This window comes from Chelmon rostratus, chromosome 6 (assembly GCF_017976325.1).
Source record: "Chelmon rostratus isolate fCheRos1 chromosome 6, fCheRos1.pri, whole genome shotgun sequence".
In the NCBI taxonomy this organism is placed as follows: Eukaryota; Metazoa; Chordata; class Actinopteri; order Chaetodontiformes; family Chaetodontidae; genus Chelmon; species Chelmon rostratus.
In genome coordinates this window covers 6,074,694-6,091,028 of record NC_055663.1, presented here as the reverse complement: position 1 = coordinate 6,091,028, position 16,335 = coordinate 6,074,694, and the positions used below count along the sequence as shown (strand labels likewise).

General features: G+C 41.5%; 1 protein-coding gene across 1 annotated transcript in view; it reads right to left on the bottom strand.

The window, feature by feature from the left end:
- cpne2 (copine II) overlaps positions 1-16,335 on the bottom strand; it is a 43,205-nt gene that overhangs the window by 13,884 nt on the left and 12,986 nt on the right. Inside the window, exons 8-12 of the mRNA XM_041938421.1 lie at positions 15,111-15,197; positions 12,046-12,105; positions 1,540-1,673; positions 767-821; positions 302-353 (exon numbers count right to left, since the gene is read on the bottom strand). Of these exons, the coding sequence (XP_041794355.1) occupies positions 302-353; positions 767-821; positions 1,540-1,673; positions 12,046-12,105; positions 15,111-15,197 (388 nt within the window). The remainder of the gene's footprint in view (positions 1-301; positions 354-766; positions 822-1,539; positions 1,674-12,045; positions 12,106-15,110; positions 15,198-16,335) is intronic.

Sequence of the window (16,335 nt, the reverse complement as noted above, 5' to 3'; positions counted from 1 at the left end):
ATTATTTTATTAATGTGCGGTGTTCATAACGTTAAGTACAGAGTGCCGCACATTTCAGAAGAGTTTAAAATCCAGTTTGGTTATTAATGAATGTCAAATGTCTTGCATAATTTACAGAATGTTGAACATTATATTAAATTGAGCTCAATTTTGACCTTTTCCTGAGTGTTTTCTTACTTTTAGACTAGTCAACTTGTCTAAGTTTAGACTTCTGTTTCAACCTCAAGGAAATTAGTCGCCAGGAACATCTAGTTGCGGCAGGATCGCGGACGGCGTCTGTGACGACCGCACAGTAACTCACCTGAGCAGAAGGGGTTGGTGGGGTTAAAGTTGATGGCAAATTCGTGCGACACCTGAGGAGACAAGAAACCATCCTTCACTACATTGTAAAATATTGTCCATTTCTCCCACACTTTCTCCCTCCCACCCACTCTCTCTCTCTGTTCACCGCTCTCTCTCCTTTGTCCTTTTCATCAGCTCAGTGCCATGGCAACACAGATGGGTTGACAGTTGCGTAATCAAGTGAATATGCATGTATAATGCTGACAGTTTTATCTGTGTGTATGTGTGTGTGTGTGTGTGTGTGTACATGTGTAAAATGCATGTATAATATAGGCTCGCTTCAACTGTAAGTTTGCATATGACACCGCCCCCCTACCCCCCGCTCTATGTCACACACACATCTATGGATCTCACAGACGTGTCTAAAACACACACACACACACAACAATAACAACAACAACAAACGCACGCACACATACTGTACCTTCCAGTCTGGTGGGAGTTGGGCTCCGAATCCCAGAGCAGGAAACATTTTGTCGCTGCGGAGGAAACCATGACAACAGATTGGAACGTTAGTTAAACCTTTTCTTTTTTTCAACCAAATTCAACAAGCTGGATTTAGACAGCGGAGGAAATCCTGTTACCTGTTTCACAAAGAAACACATTCAAGGACGTTTACAGAGAAACAAGCAGAGAGCTGGTAGGAAAATGAAGCTATATTGTTAAATGGCTTATCACTGAGAGAAGAAGTGCCTTTTTTTCTGAGGGACAGGATACACAGAAATTCAGACATAGTGCCAAAGGTGGTCTTCAGTGCATTTTCAGGGACACAAATTTAGACCTGTACTCTAAGAATAAGACTTCTAAGAGAATAGTTGGTTGTGTGATGGGATTGAGATGGATATTAGGGAACTGATAAACCAGTTTCATTCTTGCTGCAAAGCCCACAGTGACGTGCATGGAAACGACAGAAGAGAAACCATATCTTTGTCACTGTTAACATTCCATTCCAGTGCTGAAATATTTGAGCTGTCCCTTTGCTGTTTGCTGAGACATTCTGAAGTCAATCACTGTCTTTGTCATTTGCTCCCAGGTTCATCTCGTGCTATCAGTTAATGCGATCTTGGCCCTTAGAAAAACAAACATTAGAACATCCGCCAGCCTCACACATCTCTCAGTATTGGTATTCAAAATGCAGATTACAGCATTTTACCATTTAACACTGCAGCAAGCAAGAAGGCTGCACTAGATACTCACGTGTCATAGTCCTGTATGATTTGTCCCACAGCTAAAATGGCAGCAAGATACTCGTTGCTGCCCAGTGGGTTAATGTAGTGGAGGGAGGACGGCTCTCGAGGGTTCCCATTAGATGCTGTGAAGTCTATACCAACCTGAGGAGAAACAGAGGAGGGACAGGTTAGAGTTCATCTTAGAAACCTGCAGTGTTGTTCATGTCCAGGCTGTTTTTACAACACTGGTGATTTTAATGGCCCCAAGGGTCTGTGACTATTTTCATCTCCACTGAGTACAACAAAGCAGAATCGCCTAAAATAATGGACTGTCAGGTGAATAAAGGTAGCAGGAGCAAACTTAAACAAATAGGAATGGCTGAGTCTCTTTTGATATAAAAATGTCAGGGGAGGAGGCCTCGTAGGAGCCCAGTTTTATTGTTTTCCTTCTGTGCAACAGTGTACACTGGATTCATCTGGCAACGACACAAGCTGTGAGTTTTAATAAGTTATTCAGTTCAGCTCATCTGTATATCATCTGAATGTGGGATGAGGAATTTAGTCTTAGCTCTCAATGTGGCACCTGCTGCTCTCATTAATGCCTCAATCACTGTAACGGGAAGCGCCGATGGTTTAGGTTTGTTTCTCTGTTAAAAGTGCAGTAACTAGGACTTGTAACTACACTCATCTTAAAGTCCAGTGTTGTTCTGGTATCACATGATAGGATTTTCTGCACGTTAGCATGTTGGGTTCAGATAGTTGTTGGTTGTTGGTATATGTTCACATTATCAAAAACAGCACCTCGCTGGCTCACTGAAAACACAAACGATCTGTTAAGGGTTCAGTATGAAACACAATACAAGGTTCACACATGATATCTTCATATTCATTCCTGCCATTCAGGGGCACCTTACAATGCAAAGTGGAGGTCTGAAGGAAAAAGCAGAAACTGGAGTTGCTGGTATGTTTTGAAAACCTTTTGTATGAGCTGGAGCATCTTGGAACAAGAGAACATGGACAGTGTGACTTTGAGGGAAATGCACCACTCACATACGTTCCCCGTTTGAGAGAAAGTTGATATGACTGTGACACTAAATGACTCGTAATGATTGATAATGAGTTGATATTGTGATCCATTTTTCAGCTGCACAATGCTTTTACTGTATCACAACATATTGTGCCCTCATATGTGATTACAGCCTTTACATCTGGCAAACCTTGTGACTGCAATTTGGACATTTAACTTGATCTACTGAGCAACCTTCCTAATTCACCAAATGCATTAAAAGCATCACATCTTCAAAATTTCAAGGTCACCAGGCAGCAAGTAATTCATCCGGCATTCTTCTTTCTTGGTCTTGCAAGGGTTTCATGTGAGGACAGACAAAAGAAATACTGCAGTGCTGCCGTGCCTAAAAAAGACTGGAATGGCCCTGAAACCACACAGAGGCTTATTTTTAACACAGATGACCACAGGGTGACACTGCAATGACATAGAGTATGTACAAATATGAACACACAGAGGCTTTGAACACATGTACCCAAAGTACAGAGGTACAAACACACACACACACATACGTGGAGACACGCAGCCTAACATAATATGAGATTGAGAGTGACAAGCTTTTCCTCAGGCGTTGAATAGAGGTTTGTGTGCTGACAAGAACCCGACCCAGAAACTCCGCCTCCATCCTGTCGTCTTAAAGATAGTCTGAACCGTCTCCTTTCTCTGTCTCTTTGCCTGCACTGTTATAAAACTACAATGATCTGGTTCAATAAGGACAATGATCCAAGACAGAGAAAATGGACAAGCAGGAGGAGAGAGCGAAGGTGGGAGATGTGTGTGTACCAGAGAGAAAACTGGGCAAATGAGGGAAAGAATGGGAGGAGAGTGAGATACAGGAGGGGAAATAAAAGCACAGCAGGAGCGGCAGGAGTGACGGACACAGAGATTCAGGGTGACAGAATTAGGGTGCTGTTGTGTATTTTGGTATGTGTGAGCATGTGTGTTAGTCCTGAAACAGCATATGTGTGAAAAAGCCACATATATGTAGCATACTGGGTGCTGAGTGAACAAATCATTTCCCCTGTAGTCACAGCTGGTCTCTGGAAATCAAACAGCTTAACAGCTGAAAGAACCACCGAGTATTTCATCAGTTTAGAAACCTCAGCAAACCGAGGAACTGCAATAACTCACTGACAGGTGTAGGTGACAGTAGAAATCCGAAAATCAAATAGAGCAGCAATGATTAATCTATAAATTAATTGATGAATTTGATGATCGAATAAGAAAATTTGTGGCTACAATCACTAACTATAATCACTTCATCATTTATGTCATTCCACAAGAAAAAATGCCAAACATTTCACGCTTCTAGGTTCTCAAATGTGACAATTTCAAGTCTTATATTAGAGGAAATTGAACATTTTGGGGTTTTGCACCATAATTCAATAAAACAGGACATTTAATAATGCTACCTTGTGCTCTAGGATACTGTAATGGGCATTTTTTTTTGCTTTTTTTTTCCAAATTATTGATTGATTAATCTAAAGAAACTAAATAGTTCTTTGTTGCTGCTGGCTTGTTTTAACATGTTTAAGAACTGGATGCTCAGTCATAGAACCTCCCTCTGTATTTACACGGAAACTCCATCCTTTTCTCAAAGGAGCGCCATCCATGTATACTAACAGTATGAACCTCCATGTGGTCAACGTGTGTTTAATCCACACCCAGCATCATGACACTGCTCAGGTTCAGCTCAGGGAGGCCATCCTTCTTCAGTTATTGTAATGGCGTCGTTTTGGATGGAATAATTTAATTCCAGTGGAATCACTCCAATCAGCAGATTCACTCATGGGAGTAAAATAAAGTTGTGCAGTGCTCTCACGTTCATCTTTAACAGATTTAGGCATGCAAGTCCACACAAATTGGTCATTTCAGAATCAGCTAAATTCAGATTGGTTGTCGTTTGATGTGCATTATGAGTTGGGTCAAAATGCCTGAACTGCACAAAGTAACAGTTAGTTTCTTTAGTTTTGTCTACATTATTGAGGATGCGGTCATCTTGTTTGAATAAAACTTTATTGGAATTAAAATAAAGTCACCCAAAGAAACCCATCCAGGGATTCCATGCTTTTACTCAGTGTGAGCAGCCACATTATGAGGTGTGAGGATAAAAAGCTTCAGGTTTTGGCCGTGCAGAGACGCTGATTAAACCGTGTAGTGTAAGATAACACATACAAGATTAATATGCACATTGTCTACCTAACTGATTAGCTGACTAACTTAACTGCAAACTGTCCTGGCAGTGCTCATCTCTGAGAGAATGTAAAGAACTGCAGGATCCAAAAAGAGGGGAGCTATCATATGAGAGGTGTAACACCATCCAATTTGATGTAATCCTGCTTTCGCTGAATGAGAACACAGAGACACAGACAGAGCTTTGGTCTTCCCCCTATATCTATTTTGCCATGACCGATGTTGGTTGCATCACAACACAAAAGTAGTCAGTATGTCTCCAAACTTCCAGCATCACCTTCTTCTGTGGTGTGCCAGCTGTGCCAGTCTCCCATGGGATTTGACAATTACCCCAGTATGACCGCAGAAGTCTCCCAGGAGGACTAGGACTAGGACATTTGTCAGCACCCCGCCCACCTTGTCCTAAAATGAAGAGCACTCTACAGTTATGGTATGATGGCATAGGTCGTGCAATGGTAGAAATGTGTCCACCTGTAGAGATTTGGCGAAACCGTTTCGACTGTGGGAGCTATCCCTTATTCACACGCTGTCATTCACAGTGTCTGCACTGCTACCTCGCTACACAGCGAGCGGGTGGACGTGCTGATGACAGAGTGTAGCTGCTTCACACTCTTTTCTGCTTGCCTACATATTATTTTTCACTCTTTTGTTTCGAATATATAATAATATCATATAATATCATTACCAGTGAGTTCCCCTCCTGCACACTACCCAGGCAAATGTGGGACATCATATGAGAAAACGGCAAGTGTCTCTGCCATATATTCGGGACAGGCAGCGCGATGAAGCAGCGGAGGTCAGGTGATTTGGGCAGCAGGGCAGCTTACACACATTCTCAACTGAGACAGACAGCTGGTACTGCATCTCTGTTGTTCTCATTTGGACCCTTAAAGCTTGAAAGAATTTTCACTGTTTTGAGTCTTTTGTTTTAAAGTCAAGCACTGTCTCATATGAGGCAGTTGTATTTGTTTGTATGGAAGCTCCACATAAAAGAATCATCAAAGTCGGTAAGTATGTTATGGTACATTTGTTTTAAACCATTTCTGAATTTACATGGGAATTACTATGCTGTGATATATACTGTTACTTTGATAGAAAATTACTTATGCCATATTAGAAGGTTTCGGCCATATCGCCCACCCCTACTCCAAACTGCCACACCATGCCGGAGTTTTCCTCCTTTCTATCAAGATGCTTAGTACAGCTGTGACTATGTTTCCTCTGACATTCTTACACCAGCCATGGCTTTCTTTACCCAGAGACAGGTCATGTTGAATGAGACCCAGAATGCATTTTCAGAGTCACTTTAATCACCCAGCCAACAGACTCTCAGCTTTGAACAGCGCTTCCAACCCTGGATTCAGAGAGCAGACCCTGGTATTCCTGTTCCAGGTGACATTGAACTGCTCACTGGTATCTCTTATACAGGTGTATCATAGAGGTTTCTGTATCAAACATAGCTGGAATTACATTTCTGATTACAATCTGTTTTTACTGCTTGGTATACTGAAGATGACTGATGTTTTGCTTTTACCTCAGCAGTTAGTCATGTCTGAGAAATAGTATTTTCTCATAGATGTACACAGGTGGCTTGCATGCTGAAATCACAAGGCATATCTATATTAAAGAGAATACAATGTAACTTGTTTGTGTAACTGATTCAAATACCTGCATATGTGCAAGTAGACACGTATGAATGTATACCCTGCTAAAGAGGAAAGGAGTGTACTTTTCATTTGTTCTTGTTATATGTATGACTGATGTTCATTTTTCGGCCCTGGTGTCCATTCATTTTGTCTTACCATGAACCTGAAAATACATATGCCCAAACTGACAAGTCGAACATCATCCAAAAAACCATTACAGCATTTTCCCTCCAGTGCCCTCTCCAGTGATAGATATTTTTAGTTTGATGGCTGCGAATGTGATGACAGTGGGAGATGACACCATTCTGTTTCCAACTTATTCCTCGCCCCAAGCTATTAGTAATTGCTAACACACAAGAAGGCTAAACACGACATGACAAACACACAGTTTCAACAAGCAAGTGCACAGAATTAGAATGAATAGGGGGCGACAGAGCAGCATCTCATTACTGTATTTTTCTGAGCAGCGATGCAGCAGAAAACGTCTGTGGCTGCAGTAAATTAGAGGGATTACACTACTGCCAAATTACTGTCAAATAATTGACATATTGACATTCACACTGGAGTTTTCTCAGCTGTGCCTTGTTGAGTATAAGCCAATTCTCACGCCAGGACCTCTCAGACTCATTTGCAGTTAAACAGCCAGAGAGATGGATGGAGGGGAGGTTGGATGGATGAGTGTGTGTGAACATCTTCTGGAGCTATTCTCTGTCTTCCTCTGAGGTGTTCCTAGAGATAACCAGGAGCTGCTGTTCACTGCCAGAGCTTTACTATGGGAACATCTGTTTTTGGTCGATATTGGTTCTTGTGTATTACTGTGCATTGTGTCCCTCATGACAAGTTTTATCCGCCAAATAACAGCCACTGTGTGTTTTTAAAACAATAAACATTTCAGTAGTTCCTAGCATACATTGGTGGATGTCTCACAGGGATGTGTCATACGCACTGATATGAGGAATAACAATGATTATTTTGTAATGTGGTTGGATTTTACACATTAATTATAAATAAATAAAAAAAAGCCTTTAGTTACCCCAACTATAGATAGAACCTTTATATTTGAGACAGGCCTTTATTAAAATGTAATTGATTGTTTTAGTATTTTAAGCAATTTAAGTATATTTGATTTTAGTAAAAAGCTTGCTTGTTTACTTGATCTGCTCCTGTTTTAATTCACTGTTGATGCAAACTAAAATGAAACACAATAATAAGCAAGAGATCCTTACCAGAATATTAATGTTGTGTTTATATAAAATGGACGGTGGTTGAAATAACTAATAACAGTACTAATTTACATTAAAACTACTACCACTATTCACAAATTAATTGGAGATGACCCCACTACTACGGTTTACTCATTGGTAAACTACAGTCAAGTCAGACCACTGGATTATATAACTCCCATGATGCAACACAACAGCATCTTTCATTAGACCCTCCCTGCCCATTAAATATGCACACCTTTTAAACCACACACTTTTGGTAATTCAGGCTTTTTGTTAAAAATTGTCAGTCTCAAAACTGGCAAGATAACCAGTTATCATGACATCATAATGGCCACTTTTTCAAGCTTTGGAAAGCTCCTCCAGAGCTACAGAAGATGTTATTCTCTACCATCAGACACCATCTTTGGGATTTAAGAAGCACATCAAGAGCTAATATTTTGGCAGTGTCACATGCCCTCACTTCACTGAATAAAATGATAAGGCCCTAGGATTTCTTGTGAGAATGACATGTCATATCTAAGCAGAGCTGTAGACTACAAAAACAGAAACAGAAAAACAGATATGTGTCCTCAGTGATATCGTCTGTATCAACATCTTGCGCTGTGGAGATGCTTGTGTGTGCTTTGATTCATGAAAAGTTTGTTTTCTCCATAAATCCACAGGGACATGAGTACTACGCTCTACACAGCTCTGAATGGTATCAAACATAAGATATGAATAATAGCGTAATTCATTTGAAATGAGTCTTTCACAAACAGCCCATCAGCAGCAGCAGGCTGTCTCTTTGTGTTGGAGTGTGTAACAGAGAAACGCCGCTCTCGCCTCCAGCTCCCACAGCCCCGAGGAGAGACTTTCCCTTCCTAGAGATTAGGATTAGAGCCACACTAAGTCTGATTGAACACCGCAGAACAGCTTTTTCTGCATGTGTGTGCTTCTGGGCGGGTGTGTTTTTGTACACAACAGCTTCTCACTGTATGTGTGTGTGTCAAACCTGTGCATCCAAGTGGCAGTGTGTACGTGAGGAGAAGATGTCATCGGTCTGCGTGAGATTATGTGTGCTTCTGCGTGTCTAAATCAGTCAGAGTGTGTAAGCAGGGAAGGTTCCTGATTGAGGATATTGTATGTGTGCGTGCACACCTACAGCACAAGCCTTGCTCATAGTGCAGAGGCATGCGTGATAAAACATCTGTATGGAGAAGATACTGTGTTTGGATTTGTGTGTGCTGGTGTGTGTGTGTGTTTGTCCCAAAGTCATGTTAGGGAGTTCGCATGTAAATCGGTCGTTTATAGAGTGTGACGAGGATATTATATGTTTGTGCTCACGTGTGTGTATGTAAATGAGTTTGTAAGCTGGAGAGTGGAAGTATCTGTGTTAAGACAGTATTAGGTGTGTGTGTGTGCATCAGTGACAGAGCTGCAGGTCTGCGACAAAAGGCAAAAGATTAGGAGGGCGCAGGGAGGATTTAAGAGTTCCCATTCCGCCTTAAATTTGCTCATCTCACCACCACTAGAACAGGCAATGTTGACATTGGAATGAAATTCTACTCATTACAAACAAGCAAGGCTGAGAGAGGTCAATCAATTACCAGCATCCGCATGCAAATACTACAAATTGTGATATTTCTATTTTAACAGAGTATGTTGGATGTTCGCCTTTTCGCAACATCCTGATTCACACTCTGCAGTGAAATATGTCTGCGGCTGAGAGAAGCCCAACACTGTCCATCCTTTTACTGAGGCACTCGACTGCTGGAGGGAAGGTGTCTCATTGACCTCGGTCATCCAAAGTGGGGCAGGGTGGATGTAGAGTCCTATTGGCCGTAAACCACACAGAATATCACCTCTGGACCAGTCAAGAACGAATGACGGTTTTGTCGGTCAACTCCTGAAAGAGACATCTTCATAAAGTCTTATCTTATCTTACTTTATCTGTCTCTTCGGCTGCTCCACTCTGTTCACCAGCTCGTCACTAACTTTGTCTGTCTGCTGTGAGAGAACTACACCGTAAGAGAGGCGAGAGTGAACCAAAATAGCAAAGCCCTGTAAAGCAGCAGATTCGGATAATAACTCTCTGTAGGTTCATCACTGCTACTGACCCCTTTCACACTGTTTTCGCATTGACATTTGATACATTGTTATGATAAAAAATTTTACCAGAGAAAAAGCTTTCAGGATGCACCGGGCACACTGCTTCAAGAGAAATAGCTATAATTGGACAATTATTCTTTGATTGGTCAATTGTTCTTTTTCTGTTGTTTGTTTGAATTGCCAAAAATCATTTTCATTTTTAAAATAGTCTATTAAAACAAAAAAAGAACAAATATTTAAAATGTAAGTGTTCTTATTCGTTGTCTTATTGAAGGTAAACCTACTTTGAGCTGAGAATACATCAGGATATAAGGATAAAATCCTCTTCACTGACTGAAAACTACATTCATACACACAGACAAACATGCATTATACCATTCTACTTTAATGCTCTTTTTCCCACTCTTGTTCATTTTTTTTCTCAAAACTCATTCATCATGGTGCAAACATTGTCATCAACAGCACAAAGCGTCACTATGGCAACACCACTATGCTCCTTGCTTTAAAGCCTCATTACCAACAGTAATAATAACAGGCTGACAGTGAAGCTTGTCATTGTCTGTGTTTCTGTGTGTGCTCCTCAACAATGCCCCAAATTTAACAGAAGATCTAACACTTATTTGTCCCAGGGACGCATAAAGAACATCCTCTGACACTGGCAACATATCTGCACACGAGTAAATTCACCTCCGCATAACGACTCTCTTGTACTTGACCGAGACCTTGAGCCAGAAATATACTCCATAGCTCTAACTTCAACAAGAACAAGAGGGGTTGAGGTGCAACGTACAAGATGCTACAAAGGACACGTCTGTGGAGCTGTGTTTTCCTGTACAGCTGCCCGGCGGGCGGGGCTGAAACAGCTGGACAGACCATAAACAATGGTACGTGTTTAGCTGTTTGACATTCTATCGCTTGGCTTAATTTAAAAACCACAAACAATGTGCAATGGTCTGAAATAACTCTTTTGCATTCAACAACCAAAAGGCAGAAATTAAGAAAAATTAGAAGTGTGAACATGATGCTATAGTATCGCAAAATAATCAAGGGAGATTCCTGTGTTACAGTCTTAATTTTGAGATTTCCATAAGGTTTTATCTTAAGTAATTCACTATAAAATAATAAAAGTTACTACAAATCCAATTTCACATTGTTAGTATAGAAAGTATAATTTCGGCTCAACAAGGGTATATGCACTACATTTCAACAACTCCCAGGTCTGATTGATCCCTAAGCATTCGGTCACTTGTTTTACTAAACATACAGCACAAATGCGATGACTCTTAAAAGAAAAGGAGCCGCACAGGTGCCTAATCGCAGAACACACTTAAAAAGAAATGCCACAAAATCGAGCATGTAACAAACTACATTATCTGTACCCCACCACATCTGGAGCCTGGTTCTAGCTCACAAAGCTGGGAAATTGTTGGACAGATAGCGAAGTAAAAAAAGGGGACACTGTGTGTGTGCACACAGAAAGTGCGTGTGTGTTCTCTCATTGTACATGCAGCGTAAGCGTGTCGTCACATTTTTCTGAGCGTGCATGTGGTTTCAGGATTTGTGTATGTGTGTGTGTGTATGTGTGTGTGTGTGTGTGTGTGCATGAGAGTAACAGTGAACCAGTGTGAATGGTCCTGAGATTCACCAGCAGGACATTTGTATTTTTTGGACAAAAACAACCTGGATAATAATAAAAACAACTCGATGTGTGTGTGTGTGTGTGTGTGTGCGTGTGTGAGCGTGTGTGTGTGTGAGAAAGAGAGAGAGAGAGAGAATGGCTATTATAAAACAGGAATTTCTCACACTCATTCAGTTGCACACAATGGGGTGACATCACCAGGGACACACAAGAGTTTCTCCTAACAAGAGACCAAAATAGACTACGACAATTCTCTGTCTCTCTCCTTCCCTCCCTCTGGTAAAATCTCCATTTTTCTTTCTTTACCTGTTTCTCTTTCTTAATCTCATGCTCACTTTCTATTTCCACTATGTCAAAATATCAGTTCTTGTATTATCTGTTTTCCCCTGCTCTCTCTCTCTCTGCACTCCCATTTTCACAATTCAATTAAAGTATGCACATTTCAACGTTTCAGAAAACCCCATTACTCCCTCTGTCTCTCAGTACCCTCTCCCTTTCCTTCACACTTTTACTCTGTGTATGTAAATGATCCTGATCTAACTGTAACCCCGGGAGATGAAAATAGGAAATCTGAATGTTTCAATCTGCCTCCGAGAGCAAAACCATGCAGAAACATGCATCACAGTATCACAGCATTGCAGAGGCAGAAAAACAGGCATGATAATATCATACTCACTGTAAACATGAGCTGGCATCCTCCCAGTATGTAATCCAGAAAGGTGTAGTCTCTTGTAATCTAAAGACACAATCAAAGGACAACGTAAGAAAAAAGGACAGGAAAATAACTACAGTGGGCAAGAGAAGAGGAGAGGTGTTGGTCTACTGAGAAAAAGAGAGTCAGGATAATAAAAATGGTATCAGATTGAAAGAATTAAATCATTACACTTTGTTGTTGTTTTGTTTGTATTTAAGGTGTAGCATCTGATCCAGTTTGTGGTTGCAAAGCATTTTTTCTTACACCTCAATCGGTGTTGTAAACAACCTAACTAAACACAGCACAGTAAAAATAAGTAAATTATTAACTGTCTTCATAAGCAGAACCATAAAATTTGGTTTAAAATGGCAAAACAACCCACATGTTTTCTGATTCCAGGTACCACCAATGGAGCACCAATTATTATCATGTTTGAACACAATTTCCACTCCAATTACAATGAATATTTAGCGTGGATTTTACTGTCATTAGTCTAATCCCTGCTGGCAGCCAACAAATATAATTACTGTATTAGCAGTTTAGAGCGAGTGCTGGATGTGTGTGCACATGTCTGTACCAAGGCTTTCGTTCATGGTTGTGCGCATGAAAAGAGGAAGGAGGAAAAGAATCAATTATGAAAGCTTGTCATCATATGCACACAGCTTTAATGTCATTCCAGTAGTCATCTAAAGACTCAGTGTTCCCGCGTAATGTGTCCTCTGTTGAGCTCAAAGCTGCCGCACTAATTAGTTATTCAGAGTGAGACACTAACGCCCAGTTAGAAGTGTGTCAGCTGATCAAAAGCACAATGGTTTAATGTAATGCTTCATTGCATCGAGTGTAAGATGGGTCATTATGAAGTGACAAGACATGAGGAGAGGCTGAATGATTTGGCTGACAGTCAACCTATCGTACTGAAATTCAAAGTTGGAATTCACTTGAACAGGCAAGATTCTTTAAGAAACTTAAACCGGCATTTAGGGATGTGCAAAACAAAACAATTTCATTTCACCACCTCAAGCAGAAGCAAACGGTTGAGTGCAAGGAGAGCCAAAAATCCCGTGAGGTGAATGAACAGCTATTGTGAGTTCTAAACCAAGCAGATTTGTGCAGATTTTAAACTCTTTTAACTCGTTTTTTTGGTTTTACAGTCAGACTCACTCACAAAAAGATTCTACGATTTGGCTAAGTCTTATGGTTCACATCAACCACCCCGTATGAAACCACAAGCAAATGGTTTCTGCAACACAAGCTCAGACAAGACGAGGGTGTGAAACCCGCCAAGCATAAAATGGCAGCGAATCGAAGTACAGAAATAAAGAGACAATAAGGCTTATAATTATTTTCTAAGTACAGTTATTTATATATGTTTATGTCACATTAGTACTTCCTAGCTATATCTAAAATTCTCAGTGATATATTTTTGATAAGTTGCAGAAAATCAGTGGAGGATTGACCCATTAAAATAAAAAACTCAGGTGTGGGAGAAGTTCAGGGAGGCTTTGGAGAAAGTCTTTCAGTTGGCCTCAAGGAAGTTCTGGAAAACCGTTCAACAACTTGGCTAAGGCTGTGTTCAGCCAGCAAGGACAACTGCAGATCTGGACCAAACTATAATCAAAGAGTGGAAAGAGCTCTTTGAGGAGCTCCTGAACCCAACCAATGTGTTCTCCGTGGAGTCTGAAGACTAGAGGGAAGTCTCACCCATACCTCTGGCAGAGGGTGCTGAGGTAGTCAAGAAGCTCCTTGGCAGCAAGGCACCGGACGGGATGAGATTTCACCTGAGATCCTAAAGGCTCTGGACATTGTTGGGCTGTCTTGGCTGACGCACTTCTTAAATATTGCGTGGAGGTCAGGGACAGTACTTATCGAGTGGCAGTGGCAGTTTTGAGGATCCCAAAGTTCAGTCCAGGGTCCCAGAAAGGAGTGTTGAACCACCGATTCAGGAGGAGAAATGCTGATTTCATCCTGGCCAGGGAATGGTGGACCAGCTCTTTAACCTTGCGGGTTTGTTGGGGGAGTCATTGGAGTTTGACTATCCAGTATCTATTGAGGACTTGGAGAGGGTCTTATAACACTGTCCCCTGGGAATCATGCAGGGAGTACTGTGGGAGTATGGTGTACTGGGGCCATTGGTATGAGCCATCAGGTTCTTGGAAAACCAAACTGAGAGCTACGTCCATATTCTCGGCACAAAGTCAAGCACGTTTTCAGTGGGCGTTGGACTCTACCGAGGTTGCCTCTCTTCTCCGATCCTGTTAACGATATTCATGGACCGAACTCAAGGCACAGGTAAGGAGAGTGTCCAGGTTGGGAACCTCAGAATTGCGTGTCTGGTTTTTGCAGATGAAGTGGTTCTGTTGGCTTCATCAGACTAAGACCTTCAGCAGACACTGGGCCGGTTTACAGCCAAGTGTGAAGCGGCCAAGAGTCAGCACCTCCAAGTCTGAGGCCACGTTTCTCTACTGGAAACAACTGGACTGCTCCCTCTGGTTTGGGGGCGAGCTGCTGTCCTAAGCAAAGGAGTTTAAGAATTTTGAGTTCCTGTTCATTCGTAGGTAAAATGTGTGGGCGTGTGTGTTGGACAGGCGGAATGGTGCAGCATCAACAGTAATCAGGGCGTTGTGCCAAACTGTTGTAATCAAGAGGAAGCTGAGCCACAAGGCAAAGCTTTCAATTTGTCAATGTATTTCCTAACCATCGCCTATGACCATGAGCCTTATTTAGTGACCAAAAGAATGAGATTGCGGACACAAGGAGCTCAGACATGAGCTCAGAGTGCGGAGCAGAATATATTCACACTGAAAGGAGCTAGCTGAGGTGATTCTGGAAGCTGATCAGGATGCTCCCGGGCAGACTCTTGCAGGAGACCAAATCAATAAACAAATCAATAATGAAATAGATTGCAAACTATTTTTATAATAGATGTTAATCAGTTCAATCAATTAGTTGTTTCAGCCCTAGTTTAGACACAACCAAACATTAAGATTGTGAAGAAAACATGGATGCTGCTGGAAAAATGACCAGAACAAAGCTCCATCCATCCTCACCTTACATAGCTTGACGATGATAATTCCAGAGTTTTTATAGTTCTTCTTCTTCTTCTGTTTCTTGGGGTTGATGCAGTCAAACTCCACCTGAAGAAACACAAAGACAACAGAATGATGACAAGTATCGGTATCAGAGGGGACACTGACAAGAAATTTAAAAAGAAGGGGGAAATAATGGGAGAAGGAGAGATGATAGCAGGGTTGGAAAGGGGAGCGGTGAGCTGGGGGGGAAACGAGCAGACAACTGAGAGACTGTGACTTGGATCTTCGTGCATTCCACACACCGCCTACAGTCACTACAACTTGACAGTCAAACCTAGAGATGTATTTTAAGCAAACTGTATTATAGTGGTGTATCATGCAGTTTATATGGGAATCCACAAAAATACTGTTAAAAACACTATAAATTCATTTTATGTGATGACATGAAGATTGAAGTCACACAAACACAGTTTAGACAGCAATGTGTTTTATCAAAAGAGACGCGACACACACACACACACACACACACACACACACACACACACACACACACACACACACACACACACACACACACACACAAACAAACAAACACACCACACAGCCTCACATGCCTTAAAGACAGCTGGTGATTCATATGACAGGTAGCTCCAAATGCCCTGTCGTGTTACCAGGGCTCAGCTAAATGCTGTTTTACATCTCAAAAGCACCTCTCATTTTCTCATCCTTCTTTTCACACACTGTCTCTCTCTCTCTTTCCATCCCCCATATCTCCACCCCCCTCCCCCCAGCAACATTCACCACACATGAAGACACTCAGTGGGAGAACAAGTCATGAGGCTGCTTTGGCACATGCATGCACGCAGTTTCACAAACAAACACACACACACAGACAGAGCTACTAATGAATGAACGATCTTCTGAACCCTGCATCTTTACATCTTTAGCAGGCAAGAAATACAAAAGTGAAAAAATAAATCTCAGTAGTATTAAGTCATTAGCAGCTCAGACTGAAGAACCCACTGGTCCTAAGTCACCGTAATGTGCAAAAATGCACAATGCAAATCCGTGCGTGATTATTCCGGCTTCCTTGTTGATAAACGCCACTGAATGCATTTAAACTGCAAATTAGCCAGTGCGGGGCAGAGTCGTAGCCAATTCAGTACATCTAAAAGATAAAATAAAACTGTTACCCATTAGCTGATGACAGCAGTGTGTCAGTACGTTGTGCAAGATGAACTAA